General features: G+C 38.4%; 2 protein-coding genes across 3 annotated transcripts; both read left to right on the top strand.

Annotated features, from left to right (window-relative positions):
• Positions 1-1,496: 1,496 nt before the first annotated feature.
• Positions 1,497-12,170, top strand: LOC134537685 (omwaprin-b-like). The gene is made up of 3 exons (XM_063378395.1): positions 1,497-1,706; positions 7,074-7,194; positions 10,658-12,170. Exons 1-3 carry the CDS (start codon positions 1,584-1,586, stop codon positions 10,798-10,800), a joined length of 387 nt encoding a protein of 128 aa, XP_063234465.1. The 5' UTR covers positions 1,497-1,583; the 3' UTR covers positions 10,801-12,170.
• Positions 12,171-16,358: 4,188 nt separating this feature from the next.
• Positions 16,359-27,142, top strand: LOC134537186 (waprin-Thr1-like). Of its 2 annotated transcripts, none has more exons than XM_063377448.1 (5): positions 16,359-17,086; positions 22,870-22,938; positions 23,674-23,853; positions 24,481-24,613; positions 26,979-27,142. In XM_063377448.1, exons 1-4 carry the CDS (start codon positions 17,083-17,085, stop codon positions 24,570-24,572), a joined length of 345 nt encoding a protein of 114 aa, XP_063233518.1. In that variant the 5' UTR covers positions 16,359-17,082; the 3' UTR covers positions 24,573-24,613; positions 26,979-27,142. The 2 variants fall into 2 exon arrangements, with proteins under 2 accessions (XP_063233518.1, XP_063233519.1); XM_063377449.1 differs by lacking the exon at positions 16,359-17,086 and adding an exon at positions 22,043-22,296.
• The last annotated feature ends 285 nt before the right edge of the window (positions 27,143-27,427 follow it).

Raw genomic sequence — 27,427 nt, 5'->3', positions numbered from 1 at the left:
CAAACGGTTACCGAGATACGGTGGCTCAAGTACCAGCCTGCGCCATCAGATATGACTCGGACGGAAGGCGGGATGACATTTTCACCCGTCAATATTCTGCTTATGGTGCTTCTAACGAGCCATTGCTCTATTAAGATATAAACAGCTTTTTTATACTGTGTAGGTAATTTTACATATGATTTAATTATCTACTACATTTATGATATTAATATTATGCTCCTGCTTCTCAAAAAACATCTCGTACGATGTTATACTCTGTGTAGTCATTTTTAATTCAAGTTTTTCTTTGCAATGTCATGCACTATAACAAATTCTTTATTGGAATCATAAGAAATCTCAAATAACGAGAAACAATAACACAGAAACATAGTTTTTGTTCACATACCTCAGCTAACTACATATTATCTGGGTCGTCATTGATGTCTTCAGCTACATTCCTATAACTTCTACCACTACAGCGTGTGCGAATCATAGAGCACGGAAGGCCAGCAATGCGGCAGGAGCACTTTTATCCACACTCAGATCTACATGCACATGAGATGAGATGTAGAAATTCATCGGGAGCTGGTGGCAAGTCACTGGTAATAGGAAGAAGTGTTTGTTGAACCTCACGCCAGCCCCAGTTGATTGGTGTTAAAGTATTACCCAGCCAATCCTGGACCTATAATGCAGGGTCAAAATATGATCAGTTGATAAGGATTGCCAATAATATTTGCTGTACACACAGATTCTTATAACGTGAGTTGTCGTACCTGCAAGTAAGTCCTGCGCGAGTGTTGTAAGGCTGCGGACCTTGTTGGAGGAAGGTTCGCCAGCTCGAAGGTAGCAGTCACAGCTTTTCGGGACACAGTTCAAGCATACAGATGTCCACGAAGTTCATCCAGGGTGGTGAATTTCTCTTTAGTGTACATGTGGATAATGAATTCCTCGCCAGCAGCAGTGATTTGTTCTGCAGTAGCAGATGTGTTGCTAAATATGGAAGCAATGTTCTGGAGATGTGGATTTTGTTTCAAAAGCTTCCAAGCATTCTTCTCAAAAAACAATTCTTGCAGTCTCCGAGTTGTTTTTGAATTTCACAAATGTTGAACAATTTTGCTGTCCTAGTATTATTTCCAGGGCTGTGAACACTGATGCAAGTGTTTTCTTTAGCTCTTACAATCAGCATAACGATATCAGTATCATTTGCTATGACGACAACTGGTGTCCCTGAGGTCCCACCCTAACCCCAAACGCTCAAAGCTTCAGGTTTTGTTATGTTGGTATGGGTATGGTGTGTTTGAAGAGGGGGGGGGGGAAGGAGGGCTTAGTAGAAGCGAGGACGTCCCCGCCGGCGTGTGCTGTACGTGGCGGACGCTTGCGGTGCAGTTGCAAGCGTGGGGACCCCCCCTCCTTCCTTCCTTCCGCACCAAGGTCCGGCGGCGGCGGCGGCGGGGGGACATCCCACGGGCGAGGCGAGGTGACGCGGCGGCTGGGGCCATATAAGCCGCGGGCCGCGCGGCGCGGTGAGACAGACACACACGGCGGCGGCGGCGAGAGAGACACACACGCGCACGCAAGCAAGCAAGCACGCAAGTCAGAACAACATGTCGACGAGCATGGGAGTCGCGGTGGTGTGGGTTGTCGTGCTGGTGGCGCTGGCAACGTCGGCGAGGTCGCAGCTGCTGCTGCAGAAACCTGGCGCCTGCTCTCCCCCCTCCGTGCTGCAGGTAACCGTCACGCCTTTGTTTGTTTCTACTAAGTGCGCAACAATGGAAGCCTTTCTTCTCCACAGAGGAGAGAGAGCCAAACTGCCCGATCGTGCATCTTCGTGTTTTTTTTTTTTGGTTCATTGTAAATAAATATGGCGGCAAGGGCACAACAACTAAATTTTCAAAAAGGGGGGGGGGGGCAATATACCTTTTTATAAAGAATTATAGATCCCCCCTAATTGAAGCGGGTGGGTCCGGGGGTCCTCCCCCGGGAAAATTTGTATTTCAAGGTGGAAAATGGTGTTATTTAAACAGTTTTATTATCTAAAAATTGATTACACAGCACTTTATTTGCCCCCGTTTGCCCCCACTTCAAGGTTTCAGAGGAGGGGGGGGCATAATACCCTTGCCCCCCCTGTTGTTGCGCCCCTGTATAGCGGTGTTGATAAAAGGATACTAATGGTCAATTAGGTTAGGTTAGCTACATTATAAATACTTTAAAAACATTGTGGACGGTTGATTTGGTTGGGCTAGCTACATTAAAGATACGGAAGAAAAAAAAACCACGAACTTCGGGGAACTTCGGGATTTTGGCTCTCTCGTCTGTGAAAAGAAGGCTTCCCGCGCAACAAGATGACTGTTCTGTTAACGTTCGCGTTAAACTAGGTACGCGAGGTAATTTGTTCCTTGTTTCAATACAGTTTGAATCAAGAGTTTTATAATTAATATTTTCAAAATTAAAAAAAAAATAGTTTGGCTGAGGTACAGTTTTATCATCACAAACGCATCAAAACTTCTTAATATAATAATAATAATATATACGTTAAATTACAACTGGATACGTTACACGGAACAATATTGATCCCGGGAATATGGTTTCTTATCGCGTATTGTACATTTTCAATTCACAAACACATATTAACTGTCTACTTTTTATTTATTTTTTTATTTTAATGTGTTATGTTAAAATACAACTGAATACGCAATAAGGAACAATTACCTAATTGACAATTAAGTTTCGTTTTAATAGTTACCTATGAATGAATAATCGAAAGCAGCCTGGGGAAGGAAAATCGTTTTTGGACTATTTTACAAATTCAAGTTGCTGGGTTTGTGACGTCTGGAGACTGGCGCACTTTATAAACTACAGTTAGCTCCTTACGTGATTTATAAACCCGGCTCAGAGGATGGAGGTTTCTGCCTGGATATATACCTGATGTCCCGGGTTCTAATCCAGGGCGGCCCGAGTTGTTCGCACTCACGGAAGTGAGTTTGCACTCACAGGGTTCAGGGCTGGGTGCTTTCTTGTTTTGGAAACCTAAGATGTACATCAAGTTCTGTCCCTGCCCGAACATGCCCGAATATTCACCTTCGGCCAACCTCGGGATTTGTTTTATTTTTGCGCAGGAAAAATGAATTCAAATATTAAAAGTGGTCGGTTAGGTTAGCTACATTAAAACACTTTAAAACACTATGGACGGTTAGTTAGGTTAGTATAGCTACATTAAAATAAACAGAGAAATTTAAATAAATATAAATATATATATATATATATATATATATATATAAACCCGAGGTTGTTCGAAGGTGAATATTCGGGCGTGTTCGGGCAGGGACAGAACTTGATGTACATCTTAGGCTTCCCTTCTTGTTTCTTCGCCTCAGTAGCGCGGTAGGTGACGGAGGCCCGTTTCTGGACCTTCTCGCCTCGTACGCAGCAGTTACGACTCGGCCAATTCCCCAGCGGCGATGGCTGGGAGTTCAGGGTAGCCTCTGTGCCGATGTCATGTTGCCGATGTGTGAAGTTTTTGCTTCCGGTATAAGGCTTTTTTTTCGGGGTATTTTCGTGAATGGAACGAAGTCGCTTGGAACGGAAATTTGTAACCACGGTGCTGCCATCTGTGTCGAATGGCGCGGCACCAAAGTTCATAGATACAAAGGGAAAATTTATGGCATTAGATGTTTATTGAATTTCGAAATAATTCACTGTCTAAAATGAAGCCTAAAGCTAGGGTTTAGTATTTATTTCTAAAAAAATTTCGCTTCTATCGGAGCCGTTTCATTATGTAGTTTAATATTTCGCTCAGCAAATCGAATGATTCGATAGTCGACGTAGCTGCTACTAGCGACGGGTGATTAAACTACGGGTGATTCGCGTCTAGAAATGTAGTTGAAAACACAATAGATATGTGTATATTTATCACGCTCAGAATTAATTTTAAAGAATTCTACATTACATTTCGTGGCTAGGTTTTGTAATATAATTATTTTTGCAACGCATGGGTTATCTCGTTACCGAGATTAGATGTTAACACATCTCTGGCAAGTAATGAAAGACTCTTTTTTTTTTTGAAGTGAAACTTCTAATGCGACTTCCAACTAGGTTGCGTTAAACGTTTAACTCTACCATGAAAAAAGCACTGTTGCGTTAAACGTTCAACGCTCCTGGGGAGGGGGAATAGAAAGAGATAGAGCGAGAGTGAATGCGTGGTACTCGAACGCATGCGCGTAGTATACCTGTTACAGGCCAGCGCGAGCGTTAGCAACGAGTAGCGTCCAATATTCCAACGCAAGAAAAGAAAGAAAGATACACAAAGGTATAAATTAGGAGAGAGAAAGAGAGTGAGTCGGTAGATCCTAAGCACATGCGCGTGGTATTCTTGCTATGCAGCGAAGTAAACAGTGAAGTTTCACTTCTTCCGCGCGGAGGGACTCCACGCACTATTTTTTAAATTGGTTTTTGTTGTACTTCTCGACGACGACGCTATCGTTACAGACGTAAATTTACCATACAAATCAGGTGTACATGTTGGGGAAGGAAAACCATTGAAAACCGATATCAGTATGGTTTGGACGGAGATTCGAACCCGGATCCTTTTGAATGCGAGTTCAATATATTCTTACCACTGTGCCACCGTGCTCCATCTAGATCTGTTTAAAGGTGGCTTCACAATTGAAAAAAAAAAAAAAATTAACAGTAACATAGAACACGGGTTGTGTACACAATATTTGACCGCGATGATTCGAACATACTTATTCACAAACTACGCAATTAACGGTCATGTGCATGGGATTGGAATGAATGTCTATTTTATTTCTGTGTATGGACGTTTGTCGGAACTGGGAACTGTTGAAATTTATCGATCGTATGGAGGAAATAATTTTCTAGATATTACATTGCTCAGGTAATTCGTTGTAATAATTATCTAGATAAGTGACTCGTGATAAATGTACACAATAAGAACTAAAAAAAAATATTTTAATTCACTAAATTTTCATGAGTTGAAAAATAGTGCTTACCGGCAAATGGTCAGCTGTCACGGAAAGAATCTACTTATTTATTAACACTACCAGCATATGTTAGATTCATCGCAAGATTTCACTGACTTTAAACTAAAGCATAAGAAATCAGTTTTGAACCGATGTCGCACACGTGGTGTCTATAGTCGTGTGCTTACAGACTTTTTTCGGGAGGGGCTACCACACAAAGAAAGGATGCACGTTAAGGCCCTTGCGGCATCCTGGGCCTCTGCGAGAGAACGCGCCAATAGAAACGCGCCGCACCGCCGCGACGTGGAGCCAAAACCAGAACTATTCACACTGAGTGGCGCGTTCACGCCAGCAGCGACTCTTTTGGGGGTAGGGGGGTCGCGCACACTCTGGCGCGTTTACAACCAAACAACTTCCTGCAATGCGGCTGTCTCTTCTAGTGGTGGCGGGATCAAGTTTCCACACCGCCATTGTTTCAGAATCGCGGTCTGGGATGTACTCAAGAGTTACAAAAAATAAAAAAAATTGGTTGTCTGTAAAGTTGGTTTACGGACGACAGTTTAACGTGACAACGTCATAACCATACATTGATGAAATGATTGCATACTTTTATGAATAAAATTGAATCATTTTTATTCAATTGTCACTATTTAGTATGGATACAAAGAAGGAGTGAAATGAAGTGTACAATTCAATTGATAAATTTACTTTTTTTGCACTAATTTATTCAAATATGTTTATTACTTTAACGAACAGTTTATTTTAACTATAACGTTTATACATGTTTGCTATTTAACTTCTTCCAATCTGTGTTATTCTGTTAAGGACAGGACGATGATAGGAAAAGTAGGAAACGAATGGGAGTGTTTCAAATTAAATGTGCCTCGAAAAAGTCAAATCGATGGTTGTTCCAATCGAGTGGAAGAGAGATAGATGCGGCGCAAGCTTACAATGTGCGTAACGGGACAATGAGTCATCCTTTTTCGTGCGTGCAGCCGGCGTTCATCGATTTATTAGACGTTGTCACGTCAATAAAAAAAAAGTATTTGGTTATAAATTGTTTGTGTTATTGCTCGACGAAGGATCGTAAAAAAAAACTGTAACTTCTGTTTTACGGCGTTCCTTTATCTGCTGCGACGACACAAGACCACGCACTTGCTTCCTCCAAGTACATTGTTCACGCTGGCGGTTGCAAACGTGGCGGACTGGCGCGCTCGCAGTGGCTCGGGACAATTCTGGCGCGTGTTCCTGGCGTGTCGAGAGACAGGCTTGGAATATTTACACACTTATTTACGTTACTTAATAGTTTCAAACAACTTTAGTCGAAAGAAAACTTTAACACGTGAATTAAAGTATGTGAGTTAACATAAATATACCACACGTTAAAAAAATTAATAATATTTGGGCGGTTTCGAGATAATGACATTGCTCAGGAAATTCCGTTGTAGTAACCGTCTAGATAAGTGACTCGAGATAAATGTACACAATAAGAATGAGGAAAAAAAAAAAGGTTTTTAAGTTCCTTAATTCTCTACATTTTCATGATTTGAAGAATAGTACTTACTGGCTAATGGTCAGCTGCCATGGAAAGAATCTACCTATTATGAACACTAACAATGTATATTAGCTACACTGTCAAAAAATTCCAAATTATAATAGTTTGCAATTATACTCAATACCTACACCGTTTCATAAATTCTGAACTAATAATGTCAGTAAAATTACATTTTTTATGTATAGCATTATGTCTAAAAAAATTATATGTTTTATTTATATTTGAATTTTATATTTTGATGTAGGCATTTCTCAGGCACAGTTTTTTTTTTTTTTTTTAAGTAGCCATATTCCGCCTATTCAATTGCGGCTCCCTGTGTGCATGTTGACTGAGAAGCCAGCTTTAATGACCCAGGAAGGCCGACCTCCTTAGCGTAGTCGGATGCACACCGTCTTATGCGATGGGTCCTGGGTTCGAGTCCCGGGTGAGGCACGTGTGTAAAAAATTTTAATACAGATAATCTGAGTGATAACAATATAATACAGAGATTCGAATAAGGAAAAATTTACCAATTGACCCGTGTAAAATAAAAAAAGGACCTCGCACGGCTTGTGTCGCAGGTGTGCTGGAAGACGTGCCTCTCCGACTTCGACTGCCCGGCGCGCGACAAGTGCTGCCCCACGTCTTGCGGCGGCAGCGCCTGCAGTCGCCCCGTCTCCGTCAGGAAGCCCGTCGCCATGGGTGAGTGCCGGGGCGTCGGCGCCATCTTGGATCTGCGTACTCATCCAGAACAAAAAAAAATAGTTGTCTGTAAAGTCGGTTTACGGACGATACTTTAACGTGACAGCGTCATTACAAAACATTGATGAAATGATTGCATACTTTTATGAATAAAATTGAATCATTTTTATTTTAATTATAAAAGAATAAATACTTGAAATTATACTAGTAATCAGATTTTTATATTCCAAGAACAATTAACCTTTATTGCCGAAATTGTTGTTGTAATAAGCAATGAAAACCACCTTTAACTTTTCACTTCACTTGATATAAACAGTCGACGAAACAGCTCACGTGTAGATGACTTGTAATTAATTTTAAAAACTGGCGTTTAGCTATAAAGTTTAAATATAAGTAATTATGAACAAGTTTTCATATAAATAAACTGTAATCAAATATCTATCATCGATTATGTGAATCACCATAATTTTTTAGTCAATTGTAACATAACCTATTATTACTACACTCGCCGACAGCGTAACGGAACAATGTGCGTAACGGGACACTTTTTCGTGCGTGCAGCCGGTGTTTATCGATTTATTAGACGTCACGTATTCAAGGGTCAAAAATAAAATAATGGAAAATAAATGGAAAAAATATATATATATTAAGGGTGCCTTCTGCCCGGGAACATATACGATGTGCAGATCTTCAGGAAAAACAACGCACTTTCAAAACTACTCAAGATATCCGAGTGGGGGTCTGCTTACGAAAAAAATTTAATGATTCGCTGAGGGCTGAAATGTACTTTTGATTTCGGATTAAGTTTTTAAACTGTGTTTTTTAGAACAGTGAAAATGGCTAAAACGCGTGTCTTCGGAGTAATATTTAGGCGTAAAACTACCGGTACATATTCTTGAAAGCACTTAAGGAACTTGCCTTAAACCTTTATCTTCAGTTCTCCGCCATATAATTTAACAGTCACCACTCAAATTTCATACTATTTGTCCTGTGACGACTAAAAGACTGCGCGCCAGTTCAGAGCCTTGCGCTAAAAATACTTGCGAGCGTCGCGCTTTATCATCCCGCCTCACCAACACACTTACACCCCGACATTCAACCCTTTAAATGGTTGTTTCACAAACTAAGTTTATAGAATCAATATATGTTGTAATTTTGTTCATATTAAAATTATGTAACAGGATTGGGCACGAATAAAACATTATTTTAAAATAAACTTGATATGTTATCAAGTAATAAATTTTTTAATCTGCTTAATTTTCTTAATGTTTTTCTTAGAATCTTTTTCCTCGATTATCGAATCCTTCGAATACTAAGGATTTGGCGGTATTTGAAAATTATATTGGCCCATCTATACAATTTATACAGCTATCCCACTTAATAACTATAACATTTTGTTTTAACTCATTTTTTTTTTCGACATAGACCATTGCTAGTTTGCACTGTATGCCACAAAGGAAACCGGAATAATGGACAAACAAAGATGAATATTCGAATACACAGGAAACGAATAAAAATCAGTTGATGTCGAATGTAAAAAAGTACAGACAGCACAGTGGATTCCGTGGAAAGAATTCGTCAGAACAATGTCACGGCTCAGACGCAAGCGCGGCTCCAGAAGGGGGCCGGTGGGGGCGATAGCCCCTCCCGAGACCAATTTTACTGATTAGTGTATATTTATGTTTACTTAAATATTTAATTTCATATGCTAAACTTTAATCTCATCAAAAGATGCATGGAGCTACTAAGGTTCTGTCTTTGAAACCTGTAATTTGTAAATAATATTCCAAGGCCAATATCTGACCACTTTCAACTATTGCAACTACGACCTTTCTTTGTGCGATAGCCCCTCCCGAAAAGTCATCCTGAAGCCGCCATCGCTCAAACGAACACCGTGGACTGACGACGACGACGAGACAGTTGCAGCAAAAACAGTAAATACAGACAACACAGAGACAGACAGAAGAACCCAACGATGATAATAAACAGATAATATGTACTACACGCCCAAGCCAACTGTGGTCCCGGGAAAAATGTGAACTACCCAAGGTCAGACGGACCCCTCCCTCCGTCGTCATCCCTTCCACCACACTGTCCCCTCCTTTCCCTAGTCCGCCTCAAGGCTCGGAGCGAATCATGTCGCGGGTGGGACGGCAAGTAGAGTTGTTACCATACCCCTCCTCATTCCCCACCCCTCTCTCACTGCGACACTAGCGCTCCCGTCACTCCCCTCCTCGGGATCACAGTTGGCTTGGGCGTGTAGTACATAACACAGACAACACATGCGAACACAGCGATGGAATTAAATAGGTACTCTGACAACACAAAGACAGCGCAGACGAACACACTAGGATTCACAAGACAAGAACGTATGATATTCTGTGTTTTGTAACTAATTGGATCCACGTGTATGTTTACACATAGGTCTACACACACACAGGAGGGTTTATATATTTCTAGGCGTAAATTCAGTAGGTAGCAGGGAATGTCCAAACAAGCAATTTTGATTGTTCATTGTTGTGTATCCAGTTTATATCAAAGTTTATAATTCATGTTTTTCCAAATAATTGGTTATGGTACAGTTTCGCATTACAAACACATTAAACTACTTACTTTATTTTAATATTTCACGTTAAAATAAATTTTATTTGTAACACGAAACAATGTTAGCGATGTAGGGACACGATTGTACGGTGACTTTCGGCGAAACAGAAATAACATCGCAAAGCTTGCAAACACAACACATACCTAACACAGAAAAAAAAAAAATTAATACACCGTTTGGCATTGAAATGTAACTCAAAACATGAAATCAATCAGCAATTTGACAAAATTACAATTTAATCTTTTATTATGGTCAATTCACTTGATATAATAATATTAAACATAAATTGATTGGAGAAAAAAATATGTATTACTATATTGTTTGATCTTGGCTTTATTAAATTAGTAACAGTTTTTTATTAAATTTTTTTTTCATAAAACATTTTCTGAATATTTATTCCACCAATTAGAAAAAAAACTTTTTTTTTAACGAATCAAGACAGTAACACCGAAATCATAAAAATCTTGTCCCTTCTTATCACGTATGCATAGAGACTGGAAAAATTCGCACTTTCGATGACCTCTAGGATAGACTCCACAACCCCCTACACACTCAGGCAAATGCCACTTGCTCATTGGCTATTGACTCGTGACACCCGTCAACTGGGACACTTGCGATTCGATACTTTTTTGGTTGAAGGTTTTCCATTGGCTCAAAGTCCTTCAGATAAACTGTAAGCCAATAACAGAAGTAATATAAAGGTACAGTTGTTTGGATTCTAGCATATCGTGAAATTAATCCGCGAATTTTTCCGGTCTCTACGGTATGCAGTTGATACGAAAGGAACACGCTGAACTGGTTACTTGTTTCTCGGAAATGTGTTGCGCCGGTGTGTGACGTGTTCCTGTCGTGCCGCAGCCAAGCCCGGCGCCTGCCCGCTGAAGCCGTCGGGGCCCTGGGTGTGCGCGAGTCGCTGCTCCGGCGACTGGGACTGCCGCGGAGACGCCAAGTGCTGCAGGAACAGGTGCGGCGCGCTCGCGTGCCAGCGGCCCGTACGCTAGCGCCGGGAGGCCCCGTCCGCTAGCGACCCTTCCCGCGCCGGGAGGCCCGTCCGCTAGCGACCCCTCCCGCGCCGGGAGGCCCGTCCGCTAGAGACCACCCCTCCCGCGCCGGGAGGCCCGTCCACTAGCGACCACCCCTCCCGCGCTGGGAGGCCCGTCCGCTAACGACCCCTCCCGCGCCGGGAGGCCCCGTCCGCTAGCGACCCCTCCCGCGCCGGGAGGCCCGTCCACTAGCGACCACCCCTCCCGCGCTGGGAGGCCCGTCCGCTAGCGACCCCTCCCGCGCCGTGAGGCCCGTCCGCTAGCGACCCAGCGCGCTCCGCCTCCACAGCAGGGCACTCCGTAGACCGTCATCCGCAGCCAAGACCCTGCCACATCGTCAAACATTCCTCTCCGACCGTCACGAGCGTATATGGGATGCGTCGAACCACTTCCCCCCCCCCCCCCCCCAATCGGACCGCTTTTTGCATTCAATTTCTTTCCTTTTGTTGCTGGGAACGATAGATTTTTATAGATAATGTTTTTTTATATTTTTTTTTTAGTATTTCTACAACGAAGCATCAGAGTTAATAGGAAAATATTTAAAAATTACAACAAAAAACTTATTGTTTTTAGAAAAGTTATAAAACTTTTTTATTTTATTTATTTCTTTAGATTTGGCAATTTGTTCTAACAAAATATATATATATGTCATAACACATTTGCAAGCCTACCTACTGTGAAATTAAATTCAGAGTGCGAACTTTCGTACTTTAGATGAATAATTTTTTAATACTTGGGTGGAGCATAGCTTCTAGTTTTTCTCCACCAATAAAGTTGGACAGATAATCTCAGACAAGTTTCCAAACACGTCACACCATCAAAACGGACGACGTATTTGTACGAGCATCACATTTTTAAAGATTTGTTCGATGGAAACTGTAGTCATCAAAACTTGTCAAGCTAGTGACGTTCTTTTCGGTGTCATAATTTTAATCATCAATACTTTGCCTGAATCTTTACAAATGTCAGATAAGTAAAACATGCATTTGGAGACAAATATTTGCTTCGGAACTGTAAATGTAATGATTATGTGGTGAAAAACCCGTATAAAATGTTTTAGTAAAAAAATTACTCAGTGCAAATTCAATCATACAACACGACGACAAACTTTAAGTAACATTTTTGAGTAATGATAAACTACGTCTCACTAACCAATAAATTCCTTGATGACGATCCAACTAAAAATTCATTACCACTATGTTTTTTTTTTCATGCTGCAAAAGAAGATTATAATTTATTATTATATTTATGTATTTATGAATGTTTGTAAGAATGTGCCACTGTATTTATAATGTTTATTAAAACAAATAAAATGTTCTTTTTGTGAATTTGATTTTCCTTCATTACATTTTTTACCCTGATGCTTATAAATATTTATTTTAAACAGAATTTATATATATCGAATGTACAAGTTACTTAGTGCAAGTTAATAAATTGAAAAATTACATGTATTAATTGCAAAGTTTATTTTGATTCTGGGCATATTATTACCAAAATTACAATCAAACGAGGTTTTATCCATTACCTTGAAGATCACTTTTCTCGGGGATAAATTATTACTGAACTATGATTTTTGAAAAATAATTATCTACTACGCTTAGGATTTTTGAAGAATAATTATCTACAAGACTTAATTACTACTAAAACATTTTTGTGCAATAGTACTTTTATGTAAAAATTGAAATAAAATTAAGATTATTATAAAATAATTTTATTCTTTGTATTCATAAATTTAAGTACTATTTTATTATTTGATAAGATTCTTATAAAAGTTTAACTTTCAGGATACATCCAGTCAACTTAATGATTTTAGTGACAGATAAAGGTGTACACAAAACAAAATTCTGGCTATTCCCGTGTTTAATATAATATGTATTCATCATTGTCTATTGCTAATTAGAAAACTTATAATTTGAGTTTTGATGAAGTATATCCCGAACAATTAAGTTAATAACTACTATGATGATTGAAACGTTGTAAAAATTAATATTTCTTATTTTTTGACGCTAAATATTGGAAAAATAACGAAAATTAACTTTATTTAATAATGTACTGTTAGAAACTTTGCCTAGCTTCCCTTTCCCGCCAATATGGTAAAACCTCATTGCATTTACTTTATATAATAAATATTTTTTTATTTCGTAATTTTAATTTCATAGCTCATTTTCTACTCATCTCTCAGATATTTAATGACCTAATCGCTTATCCATCGGGAACGTTAGAGGTTATGTTATGCGATACCTGGAAATCGTAATAATTTAATTTGGTACTTTAAAAAAAGGACACCTGCTCTTATATTAACTAGTCATTTCTGTTGAAGGCAATGAAAATTAAAACACTGAAGAACCGTCTTACACGATTCAATTATGTCAAAATAGTTAATCACATACCGGCGGCATAACAGCATGCATAGGTTTGTGTTTTCGTTTTTGCTTAAAAGACTGAAGTCAGTTTGTAAATACTTATTGCAAACAATCTTTAACCTTATTGAGCTGATTCAATATTATTTTTAGATACATAATAATTTTATATTATGTCATTAAATAAGGTTTAAAAAAAATCCAGGGACGAAATTCGAATCGGGTCTTTTGAAGTTAACAAGCTGTTATTCCAATTGGGCAGTTATAAAACGTATTATATTCATTATAAAGCCAGTTTTATTAAATATTTTACAATTTAAGATTACTTTTTAATATGACTTTTTTAGTTTATCAAATATATTCCAGGATAGTTTCACTATAATAAAGTTTCATTTGGCACACCAGTACGTTTGGTATGTCCCCTAATGTTTACTAAAGTGACTATATATAATGTTATGTTGCTACACGTGAGTCCACCATCTTTGTTTCACATTTTCCGTTTATCGACTTTCGTTCCATTTTCACAAAAAACACTCCTTCCAAATGCCGTATTCTGAAAGCTAAGATGTTTACACAAGAAAAAAACAGTAAGCACTCGTCAGAACGCCATTAAGATAACGGCAACAAACGAATACTTCGTCGTAAAATATTTCTGTTCGATGTCCATGACCTTGAAGAATCTACTGATGGATACTATTTGTCCGTTTAATTGCCGTCCCACTTAACCCGAGACGAGCGCGTGTTTCCTCAAAGTACAGAAACTGGAAATATTTTTCCTCGATTGTGCAATGGTCTCCCCGACCCTGCACGTGTTGCGTCACTTCTCGCGTGCCTAGAATGATTGGTCTGAACGGAGTCGCAGCAGAGAAATTGCGTAGTCTCTGGAAGCAGCTCTGAGTGTAATAACTAGTGGTGTTTGAAGTATTATGTGAAGAACTTTAACGCGTTTTAAGTAGAATATATTAAACATGATATATATTTCATTTTATGACAGTTATTGTCGTACATCCATCCATGAAAGCTATATTTTATTCGTCTTAAAGCTGTATGTCCCGTTCCAGGTCATTATTTTGTATTTACATTCCACACGGATAAACTTGCTGTTGTTTTGAGTGGCTGAAATTTCGCAAAACGGAAATAAAAAATTTACATATCGCATAATTTTTGCATTATTAGCTGGAAAATTTGTATTTTTAACGTTTTTTGTGTAGTATGGATAAGAAGAATAAAATGGAATATAAAAACTGGAACATTTTATATTTAAAGTCAATTTTACTGGCTAGTATGAGCTATTTATTAAATCTATTTCAGAAAAAAAATCTAATTTTATCTAGCCTTTTAAATCCTCAGAAATTTTATAGTTTTAAAATGTTGAAAAAAAAAATAAGTAAAATTCTCTGAAATTTTTTTTAAACTATACCATGCAGTAGCCATCGTAATTATCTTTAAACCCAAAAAAGTTTATTTATTCTTTTGGTTCTCCTTATCTATACAGCACAAAAATGTTAAAAATTTAATTTTGTCAGTTAATTATCAAAAATGTAGGTATGCGATATATAAAAGTATTTTTTTCATTTTGTTGAATTTCGGCCACTGGAAAAGTCTACAAGTTTAACCGTGTTAAACGTAAATATAAAATAATGACTCTTAACAGGACAATACCCATTAAGGGGGAGAGATCGGAACAGAAAAAAAGCCATACAGGCTTAAACCAGTTTTATGCCATAACGATTTTTTAATGTAAAATATTCAATATTTGCTTTTTTTTCAGGCAGATATCCCTCAATTAGAGATTTTCAAACACATAACATAGTGTCCATTGTCAGGATTATTTCAGTTGTAGAATGACTTCACAAGGAAAAATATTTGTAGCAGCCAAATCACTAATAGCTCTAAGCATTCCACTAAATTATAATAGGCTATGGTTTAAAAAAGCAGAATTTCTAAAAATAAACGATAAAAAATAGTTAGGTCTGAAAACTGTTGAATCCAAAATGGCGTCTTTCTGTTCCTGTCTTTTTTCCTTAAGAAGGGTCCTGTTATACTTTGCAAGGTTCTGGGCCATTTACTTTTGCGGGACCCTAGTATTTGGGAGAGTGGCTTCACCAAAGGCTCCCCTCCCCTTTTTGGTGGTTATGAAAGCCCTCAGAAAAAAAAGGGATCCAGATATGTTAAAAAAATAAACTCTTTAAATCAAAATTTTCAAGCCAAACATGAACTTAAGTTTAAAGATAGTTTTGCTCATTTACTTATACGTTTAAAGTACATTCATTTATAACAATGAAAATTTTGCGTTATTAAAACCCGAATAAATTATGTTTAAGTAGTGTAATGAATAGGATTCTACAATTCAATGACAGGTGCGTCGGTCTAGTAAGAGAACCATAACCCAAATAAATGACTGACTGGTCTCGGCTAATCCTCAACTACATATAAGGCTTCTTTCAGACGAGTCGGTTTGGTTGATTCAACTAAGCTTTCCCCGGTTGACTCTCAACTAGTTGCTTGCAGTGTGAAAACTCTTTTCGGGCTGGTTTCACACCAGGCAACCTGTGGAATCAACTTCTCTTCCGAAACGGGAGGTCATTACAATGTTAGGAAGCAGAAGTATGTCTTGTTCTATCTTTCCTGCAAGAAGAGAAGCAAAAAAAGAAGGAAAACCGGTTGAATAAAGTGTGGGTTCATCCGTTGTTACAGAACTTTCCTCCAAGCTTCACTACTTTTGATTTTATCTCTGTATTCCTCACGACTCAGTTCCCATATCGCGGGACTACTATGAATTTCCTCCATAAACTGCTGCACATTGAAACCGACAGGTGGAACGCCCTCCATCACGACCTCGGATGGACTCAGCCAGGCGACTGGTGTGAAGGACGAATGCCCATTGGTGTCTTGTGCTGAGTCTACTGGTGGGGATAAGAACAAGAGCGGCACAAGCGCCTATTGGCCGCCCGCCAGAGCGGGCGAGTTGACTGCCTGTGAAGTTGTTTCTGGCGGTTCCCAGTAGAAGAGTCTAGCGACAGCAATGCTACCTTCCTGCAACTGCCGCACCGCTTACGCTCGTTCCGGGGCCGGCTGCCGCACCGCTCAGGCTCGTTCCGGGGCCGGCGGCACGATCATATATATCATCTGAAACTTCCAATCATTAAATATGGCCTCGTGGCTGAGCGCTCAGCGGCGCTATTAAGTATGACAAATTTTAATATAAAAATAAAAATCAATTATACATATTAAAGCAACTCTTTCACTCGCATTAATATTGTTACGATTTATAATGTGTGAAGAACTGGGTTCGTAAGGGATAGACCAATTAATTTTAATCACATTTTTATTGATTACTAAATTACAATATTGTACAAAAATATTACACAGCAGACAATAATAGATGTACAAAAGTAGACGACACGCAAAATATAAATAATTTAATAATTTAATCACGATGCGTATTTGATACAAAACACCAAACTAAGTTGTTAATGCAGTAAAAACTACTATATAAAAGAAAAATGGCGATCTACGTGGCGAAGGTTACTTTTAAAAAGTGGTACTGACATCTAGCATTATTAGCCTTTATACAGTTACTGTTTGTTTTGATAACCAGCGTGACTTCAACTTGAGAACAGACACCCACCTCCACGGAATTACACCGGACATGTTTATGACAACATCACGACCCGGGGGGCACGACCAGCAGCGAGGGGAAACAACCGCAGAGAAGTGCCTGGTTATTCCACCTTGAGGTCGCGTCGTCATCAGAGCGGCGGCAGCAGAGGGGACTGCCCCTGCCGACACCTCGACTTCGTGCGCGTCAGTCGTGGCTCCGCTCTGCTGTCTGGGGGAAGTCCGGCGAAGCTGCGGCGCAACGCCACATTGGACGACGATGGGTGAGAACTACCTTTTAGTACAGCAGTCTTCCGATGTACCCGGCATGTTGGACCGCATTTCCTGGCGGTGTCTCCCGCTAACGCTAGACGCTGAGTTGTAGAGCGAATACGTGTTTAAAGGCCCGTTCTACAACAGCACGCAGACGGATACGGACCCCTACGGATTATCATCTCGCTCCGTGCGACCAATAGAAGTTGAGTACTTGGCTGCGGTGGTAGCCGCGTTTGTTTATGTTCTAAAGATATGTTAAAAATTGTTTCAAGTACAATGATATGCGGTATTGTATGATTACTTTGTCGTTTATTTTTATTATTTATGTAAATTCTGCCCATGTTATGATTTCGAAGCGAAATATATTTATTTTAAAATTAAATTAATATTTTCGTAACCTTGAAATGCAGTCTCACTGGTTTCCGTGCACCGTGTAAGCAGCAGACGCGACAGTGAAATGTTGTGGGAGATAGGTCTCCGTTTCCGTGCCTTGCAGGCCGGGCCTAGGCTGATGTTCGGCAGCAAATATTGTTTAGCCGATCACTTCCGAGCGATCCCGAACCGTGCCTCCGACCAGCCCGGATCGATCCGAGCTTTCCGACTACCACTTAACGTTTTTTTTTTTTTTTTTTCGTAAAAGCCTTTTAGAACTTAGCAGATAAGTATAAGTTTTTTTTTTAGTTTCAGTTTGCTTAGTTGGCTTAAGCCCGTACATTATTCACTGGTGCCGAACCAAATGTCATTCCTACTCCTTAAATTACGGACTATCGGAAGTCTATTACGTTGCAGCTAATATGAGCACAGGGGATTTTTTTACGAGACAACGTCTAATAAATCGATGAACGCCGGCTGCACACACGAAAAAGTTTCCCGTAACGCACATTGTCCCACTACTGTTATGCTCATTGTACGCATGCGTGGCATCTCTCTTCCACTCGATTGAAACAACCATCGATTTGACTTTTCAATCATATTTTCGTCGTTTGAATTATTATTATTATGTAATTTAACGATCGTCCACCGATTTTCAGCACAATCGGTACGGTTATTTTAAAGTAATGTTGAATATTCAAATACGTTTTTAACGAACAATGGTGTTTTACAGTTACACATAATAATTCAAATTACACCCGGGATCTTTTGCACTATTTTTTAAATAATATTGTAACACATTATAAATAAGTTTGGTGTATTTGGGATGCGTATTTGTTATAAAATCGTATTATAAAAATAAATTCCGTGTTGCCATCTACGGTGACGGACGCGAACCGAATGAATCGCGATATCTATCCGCTATCGCGGGAACCAGGCACTCCTTAATACATATTTTCCTTTGTTTATCGCAAGGGGCGTTATTATTAATGAATTATAAATAAAATTTCGTGGCTGGGGCCACAATTGCATATCATTTTGAGCACTGGAAGACATAAAAACAAAAATATTCTCGACGGATTTTAATCTCTGGTTTTCATTGCTTATTACAACAACAATTTCGGCAATGAAGGTTAATTATTCTTGCATATTAAAAATCTGATTACTAGTATAATTTCAAGTATTTATTCTTTTATTATTTAAAAAAGTAGCATCTGTCGGCGAGTGCAGTAATAATAGGTTATGTTAGATATTTGATTACAGTTTATTTATATGAAAACGTGTTCATAATTATATTGAAACGAAAAGTTAATATGGTTTTCATTGCTTATTACAACAACAATTTCGGCAATAAAGGTTAATTATTCTTGCATTTTAAAAATCTGATTACTCATATAATTTCAAGTATTTATTCTTTTATTATTAAAAAAAGTAGCATCGGTCGGCGAGTGCAGTAATAATAGGTTATGTTACAATTGACTAAAGAATTATGGTGATTCATATAATTTTTGATAGATATTTGATTACAGTTTATTTATATGAAAACTTGTTCATATTTATATTTAATCTTTATAGCTAAATGCCAGTTTTTAAAATTAATTACAAGTCATCTACACGTGAACTGTTTCGTCGACTGTTTATAAAGTGAAGTGAAAAGTTAATGTGGTTTTCATTGCTTATTAGAACAACAATTTTGGCAATAAAGGTTAATTATTCTTGCATTTTAAAAATCTGATTATCAACTAGTATAATTTCAAGTATTTATTCTTTTATTACTAAAATAAAAATGATTAAATTTTATTCATAAAAGTATACAACAATTTCATCAATGTTTTGTTATGACGTTGTCACGTTAAACTATCGTCCGTAAACCGACTTTACAGACAACCAATTTTTACTATATAATATATACTATATAATTATTGTACAGCGGGACTGTAAGATTGTTTGCAGAAAATCAACTAAAAAATTGCCAGACTAGTTATACAAATTATATTTCACTGTTATGAAAATACATAATTCATGCTGAACGTAGAACATAAGAATACATAAATTTGTTCGTTACCGAGGTTAGATGTTACTACATGTACTGCACGTGTTATTGACACACGAAACTACAGTAAACTCGTGCAATAACATCATGTCAGTGTTAAGAAGACTGTAAGTATCCGCTCTACCACTCTGGTTCTGGGGTAGAGCGCCTGCCTTGTGATTAGTAGGACCCGGGTTCGCGTCCCGGCTCCTCCAAGGCGGATTGCCCAGACAAAATGATAGCATTTTCTTTGGTTGAAATACAATCCCTTGTAACAAGCCAGACTACCAGAGAAACGGTGGGTGGAACAGAAAAAAACCTTCCAGGTGGCTTCCAAATGGGGAGCTAGTTTCTTTTCTTGGGCTCCCCATGCGGTGGCCATTCCAGGGGTTTCTCCGGGGGAACGGAGTTTTGCAAAAATATTTTTTTTAAAACATAAAGATGTTAAAATACTAACGAACGTGCCCTAAAACAGTACCTATAATTTCAGTTGGTGGTGATGATGATGAATTAGAGATTGGCGTCTTGTCAGAATAGTGGGTAAATAATTGTTACTTATTGCGTAACCAGTTTATACCAAGTTTGATAATTCATATTTTCAAAATAAAATTTAAAAAAAAATTGGCTACCATGCAGTTTCACATCACAAACACTTTCAACTGCTTATTTTATTTTAATATTTTACGTCAAAATACAATTGGCTATATTATACAGAACAGTTTATCCCGGGAACAATGTTCTTCGATGTTTTTTTTAAAATATATTTTCAAAATCAAATATCTTTTGGTGATTATACAGCTTTGCATCACAAAAACATATTTTTTGCCTGTTGCGTAGTTTATAAACGAGTTGTTGAAAACTTCGCTGTTAAATGTTTTTCGTCTTGCATTATTGCGTTTCTCACGTATTTTATAAACCTGGCCTAGCTGCCGATTTTCCCATCATCAGAATAAATACAGAACGCACCAGAATTACTCGAGTAGAAAAAAAACGCACCCGGGTTTTAGGTTATTTACTAGTGACTTACGTTCTTAAAATTGTTAATATTTTTGGTTGTAGGTAATACCAGATATAAGATTCATAGAATATTTTTAGTGTTCAATTAAAAAAAAAAAGAGAGCTTTAAAATGCCAACAGCTTTACGGCACGTGAGAGAACAAACCATGCAATAACTTGCTTTCTCAGAAAAGTAAACAAGGCAAGATTGCTGTGGTTTTGTTAATTGAAAAAGAAATTGCATGTTCCACCTGAGCTTTTTTCTTTTAATGACGATTTTTTTATGATTTTTTATGGTAGCTGTTGTATTTTATATGTTCATAACGTCCCATATAAATTTATATATTTTTAGGAATTAAAATTAAGTAGCACTGGAAGACCAGTAGCTTTCGTGTATAACATGTTATGAATCCTCCCAAGTTACCTTGACGTTATTGTAGTTATCTTTCAGGACCGTAACTGAGAACACACTTGTTTGCCATTCATCATGATGCCACTGAGATACACAGGAATTTTATACAGAATGAGTCAGAATACATCCGCCAAAATTCGGCTGTAAGTTCATTACGAAAAAAATAAGTTGAAAAATAGATGTTTTAGAGTATTTCCCAAGATTGGCATACACCTCGGAAGTTAGAGCTGAACAACTGGAATTTAAGAAGGAACATTATACATCTGGATAGTGTTCAGCTGAAGAATTTTTTGCATCTACTGCAAAACTTGTCGTTGTAAAATAATTACTTCGAAATAATGAGTTCGATAAAATTTTACGACTGTAACAGTTTTTAGGGGAATTTATAATTTTTTTTTTAAATAAACAGTATCCAATCGATTAATGATCCATATTAAATACATAAGTGATTTTTCTATATGTTTTAAACTTATTTTTCGTGATGAACCAGCAACTTAAATTTGTCAGTCGAATTCTGACTTGGCTCAGTGTAGATGCGCATCACAGTAGTTGAGAGCAACACTTCTTATCTTCGTGCTTGCACAAGCATGCATTAATCATCGCACTGCTTGGCAGGTAAGGTAAGTGTGCTTAGCTTCTTGGCACGTGTAACAAATACAGTGACGCTTGCATGTTCTTCTTAAAGTACAACCGTTTGTTGCGATCTACAGTAAGATATTTTTGGTTGTTGTTATGCATAAGTTTGCTGCCTCACAGTTTTGAGAACTTTACCAAAGTTTGAAATTAAATCATCTAGTATTTACAACTACTAAAAATATTAGGTGGGTACTGAAGATAAAGTAGCAGCAAAGCACAATTTCCATAACTTGAACTACTATTTTCAACCAACTGTTTTGGTATAACCCTGTTAAATTTCTACTAGGTTCAAGTATGGCTGACTTCGCCATACTTATTAATTTATCAAGAGCACTTGCTTCAGAGTTAAAGGTTTCGTTTAAGCAGTAATATAATGAATGCAGCCTGCCAACTTTAAAAACTTATCATGCTGTTTGGAAAAAAAAAATATTCGTATGTTGTCTGATAACTTTGTAGAAATATCACGCGCAAATTTAACAACAAACCAAATTAAAATGCCTAGGATTGATAAAAGGAATACTCTGGTACCATTTACACTTTGTCACTCTTTATCCTCCTGATAGCATTGCAAAAAATAAACAAACGCACGTGTTGCAAGATGGTAGCGACACCTGCTGTTTGAGCAGCTGAGACGTGAGGACGATAAACACTGACGCAGGAATAAAAAGTAGAACTACTATAAAGTCCCTTACCCGTTTCTTGCGATACCATTAGGTAAGAGTAGTTCTGCCCAACGTACATTCTCTCTGAGGAACCAGCTCAGCCCGAAGGTGGTTGGTTAGACGTCTCTTTCCCCCGCTCATAAATCTCATTTATAGAATTGTTTTAATTTTCATTTGACATCGGCTGATTTTGGTTTGTTTTCCGTGTGTTTGTGCATTCATTTTTACGTTATCCATTTTTCAGGTTTTCTTCATGGCATACAGTGTAAACCAGCAATGGCGAACACTGAAATAATGTTTTAAATCAATCTTGTCCGTTGAAAGAATCATTCAAAGAACATATTAATTGTTACGTTAAAAATATGTATCCAGAAATTAAGCAATAAACTTTCACAAACAAATACTATTATCATACTGGGTGATTTAGCCATTGGAAATTGAAAAAAAAAGTGGAAAAAAAAAAATGAAAAAAAAAATGATTCGAGGGCAGGTTCTAAATAAAATGCTCTGTGTAAAAGTGTTTCAAAAATAAAACACTCGTGCCATCCAACAGACCCAAATTAATAAAAAAAACTTACATGAGTTTTTAATTCACGCACCATTTAGATTTATCAAACAGACACGTAATGCTTTTTTTATAAGTTAATTGAAATGCAAATGTTTTTGTGACGACTGTTTCAGACTCGAAGATGGTGATACTGTCGTCGCTGTTGATGATGACCTTGATATGCACGGCAGCAGAAACAAGCAGTGAGTACAGACCGGTGGTTCGCACTTCTAGTGTAGCGTGGAACGTTGAAGCGCTGTTGTGAGTGAATTAAATTGGCAACTGCATCAGGAGAACCTCTTCGGCTGAATGCAGGTCTTCAAAGAGGGGGGAGGGAGGGGTTTAAGGGGGGGGGGAGGTCAAAATCCCCGGGGCTTGGGCACCAGTGGGCCCCGGATGAGTTACCCTGATATAGGATGAAAATTACAAGTCTCTTGTTAATAGAATCCATAAGAAACCTTACAAGTTATATGCTATTCACGGGATGACGGGATGACGGGATGATGGGTTGACGGGTTGACGGGATGACGGGTTGGTGGGATGACGGGTTGACGGGTTGACGGGATGACGGGATGACGGGATGGCGTGATGACGGGATGACGGGTTGGTGGGTTGACGGGTTGACGGGATGGCGGGTTGACGGGTTGACGGGATGGTGGGATGACGGGTTGACGGGTTGACGGGATGGTGGGATGACGGGTTGACGGGATGGCGGGATGACAGGATGGCGTGATGGCATGATGGCGTGATGGCATGATAGCGTGATGGCGGGATGACGGGATGACGGTTTGGTGGGTTGACGGGATGACGGGATGACAGGTTGACGGGATGATGGGTTGACGGGTTGACGGGATGACGGGTTGACGGGATGACGGGTTGGTGGGATGACGGGTTGACGGGATGACGGGATGACGGGATGGCGGGGATGGTTTGCGCAGGCAAGGCGGGGTTCTGCCCGCTGAGGAGCTATGTGACGCGGTGCTCGCCCTCGTGCAGCAGCGACTACCAGTGCCTGGGCGGGGCCAAGTGCTGCCCCAACGTGTGCGGCTCCAGGTCGTGCGTGGGCGCCAGACCCGTGGCGCAGGGCGGCGAGGCTGGCTCCAAGTACGACGGCCCAGGTGACACTCCCACTTCCTTCCTCGTGCGACCATCACTCCTATCAGCCACATTGTAAATTTCCCTTTAGGATTATACACTTTTATAGTAAACTAACCGTAGTTACCCTCGCTTCGCTAGGATAAAGCCAGCCAGCCAGTTTCTATAAAAACCGGAACCAGAAATCCCTTCGAAGCTCCAGAACCTTCTGGGAAATTCCAGAACATTCTCGAACATTCAAGAAATTTCTGGAAGATCATATAACATTTTGGAACACTCTAAAATATTCACGAACCTTTGGAAGATTCTTTAACATTATGGAACGATATACAACATTCTAGAACATTCTCGAACCTTCAGGAACATTTTGGCCAGTCTCGGCCGATTCGGCACTTGATTCCCAGCTGCTTAACCGACTTCTCTTAATAAGTCCATTGGTGCGAAGCCCTGTTAACCCAATCCCTGCCGTTTCAAACGATTCCCCATATAAACTCAGAATAATTGTTAGGCAGTCACTATTTACACATAAACTCTTACAAAAAGATTAGTGGAATTAAAGAAAGCCACCCTTCTCACCCCCTGTTCCAAAAAATAAAACCCACAAATTAATCTCTGGTCGGTAAGTATTTTTCGCTTATTTTTCTTTTCAGACACCGTGTATTGTGGGAATGTGAAATGCAGAAGCTCGGAGAAATGCGCGTTTGACAGAACTTCCAGGCGAGAGAAATGCATCCCCAAGTGATGCAAGACTTCAGAAACCAGCTCTTAACCGGTTTGAAAAGTGTAAGTAGGTACTAGGCACATGATTTTTGTATCACAAATAGTATTGTTTACTAAATCAAACACACACTGTAAAAATACTTAGCATTACAGTGAACAAAAGTTAAGTTTCACGTGAACGATCAACATTTTTGATTAAATTACATTTTCTTTCAAATCACTTTCAAATTTATATAATATAATGTCTTGAAAAGACAAATGACCATGATTGCTGTGATTCTGGAGATGAAGGATCCGAATGTTTCAAACATATAACAATGTTTTAAATTTTAATTTTACATCCAACCTTTAACATTTGAACCTTATTTCAACAAAGAAACAAAAAATGTAGGCCCCGTATTTTGCCGAAATGCGATTGGTAAGGTGGTTCTCTTTGTTTTGTCTCACAGAAAACTTTTGTCACTTACGGCAGCGAGATAAAAATTAATAAAAATGTTTTTAGAAATCGTGTGATGAACTTGTTGTGGACCTCGAAATGTTACTTAAAAACATTTTTTTTAAAATCAGTTAGCTTTATGTATTTTTGAATTATTAAATAAAAATATTGGTTTATGCTATACCGAAAATATTAATTAAGATGGCGCATAACTGGGAAGGTAGGTACAGTAGACAAAACTGTTCCAGTATTTGACAGGAAATGAGAGGAAAAAAAATACGTGAAAAAATCAGCTGCTACTACTATATAAAGCACCAAGAAACTTAATCCAAACAGAAAAAAGTGACTAAAACTACAGTCCGGAGGTGTGCATGGCACTGACAGTAACTACAGAAATGAACTCCCCAGTCTGCAGTGTGCGTTCGAACGAGTTGCAAACTGATCATTGGTCATTCAGGCGTTTCCTCCTCGAAGATGAATCTGGTTCTAAAATTAGACTAGCAGTCATATTCATCTCTGTTTACACGGTTGTTCGCCGAACCACGTTGCTGAACGGCGCGCGAAGTCAACGGAAATGACTCGGAGCCTGACCGTCTCTTCCCGGAGGTTTTTTTTTTTTATGGACATTTTTGACGTCACGTAGTAAAGTAAAGGTCATGACCGCAGTGTGACGCGCTTATGGCAGGAGAGGCGATTTGCTCACGAGGTTATTGCACCAGAGGCAAGCGGTGGGTACGGATATATTTAATTCGGTGTTGGTTTTTGGAGGAGAAAAAAAAAATTAAGATAGTCTTCCAGTACTCGCTGGTGATGTGTTAACATCTAACCTCGGTTAGCGAGCAAAATCCCGGTTGCGTTGAGTAGAGTTACGAGCAACATTTATATTGGGCCTTTTCCTCCAGTTTGCAATTTTTCCTCGCGCTTACGCTGTCAGTATTCTCGCACGTACTCTCCTCTTGAGTTACCAACCCATGCAAATAAAAATAAAAAATCTCGTTTATTCTGGAAATTATTATGAAGGACATTATTTATGTTATGGGTAATTCGTTAATTTTTTGTTCCAAATTTCAAACGATTAATTAACACGGCATTAAAAGGAACGAACATCTCACATTTTAAAAGACATTACAATATAAACTACAGAACTGTATTAATACTCACTTTATACAATTAACTTCCAGCAATGAATTGTTCACTAATTTTTTTTCCACATGACCTGTCATAACCTAAATTAATTAATATTAAAAAAAATGTTTATTTAAAGTCTGCTGGTCAGATAACTAGATTATATATATATAATCCCATTGGCTATAATGATACAATAATTCTGAATTGGTTTTTGCACAGTTAGTGCGCACAATTTTGAGCATATATTGCTATGTGCTTGCTTATATAAATTTTTAATTGTATGCCCAGCCTAAGAGAAGGTCAAAGCAGTGAGATGAATCCGCGACGGAATGTAACTGGGGGGGGGGGGGAAGGGAAACTCCCCGAATAAACACTTCGGCTCTCGGTAGCGTTCACTACGTATACCATGCACGAAAACATCGTGTTTCACTCCGTTAGGAATTAAACCCGGGTCGCTTTGGTGCGGTATGATAGTGACTTGACCACTCCACCACCGTGGCCATTTTCCTTGCTCTTGAAAAATGAAAAAGGGGGGGTGGATTTAGTTTCTAGGATTGTTTATAACGCCTCTTCACCTTCTTCATTTCGTTATTTCTGGAAACCACGCGGTTTGTTTATGTGTTTTTAAGTAATAGTTACGCAGCTTTTTATCACAACATGTAATTAAAATACGTTACATATTTTCAATGATGTAAATGTAAGAAAGAAAAAGGTGCACAAGCCTGTTTATAACAGCTGTAAGTAACTAATTTACAGTTACGATACATGTGGCTTGAATTGGAACAAGCATTCTTTGTAAATGAACAATTTACCACAGTAGGATTGTTAACTTAATAAAAAAATAATACATCTTTTCTTTTGCAGGAACTTCTTGGCCAGCAAGAAATCTTCATAGTTGGAAACAGAGGTGAAATAAATTCAGTTCTTAATTGCGTGTTTTTACTTAAATAATTAGTCATGTGCTTTCTTTAAACAAGAATAATCTGTGTTTATTTACTATTCATAATGAATAAATATTGAAAAAATTTGGTGATTTGTTAAAATATTTTTGTATCAGCCTTGCCTTAACGGTTTTAGCGTTTTAACATTTAAAAAACACACGGTTAATGTTTCTTAAATGCTAGTAATACTTTTGTATATATATTAATTTTTATTCTGTATGCCTCAATGTTATTTTACTAGATTTCAGTTATTGAAATCAAGTTTATCTATTGATTAGTTTTAATTAGCTACTCAAATACATAATTAAATAGCTAATATGTGATATTTCTTATTTTGTACTTGAGTTAACGATGAATATATATAAATTATTC

The sequence above is a fragment of the Bacillus rossius genome, chromosome 12 (genome assembly GCF_032445375.1).
Source record: "Bacillus rossius redtenbacheri isolate Brsri chromosome 12, Brsri_v3, whole genome shotgun sequence".
NCBI lineage: Eukaryota > Metazoa > Arthropoda > Insecta > Phasmatodea > Bacillidae > Bacillus > Bacillus rossius.
The sequence above is the reverse complement of the archived record's forward strand: the minus strand, read 5'-3'. Positions and strand labels throughout refer to the sequence as shown.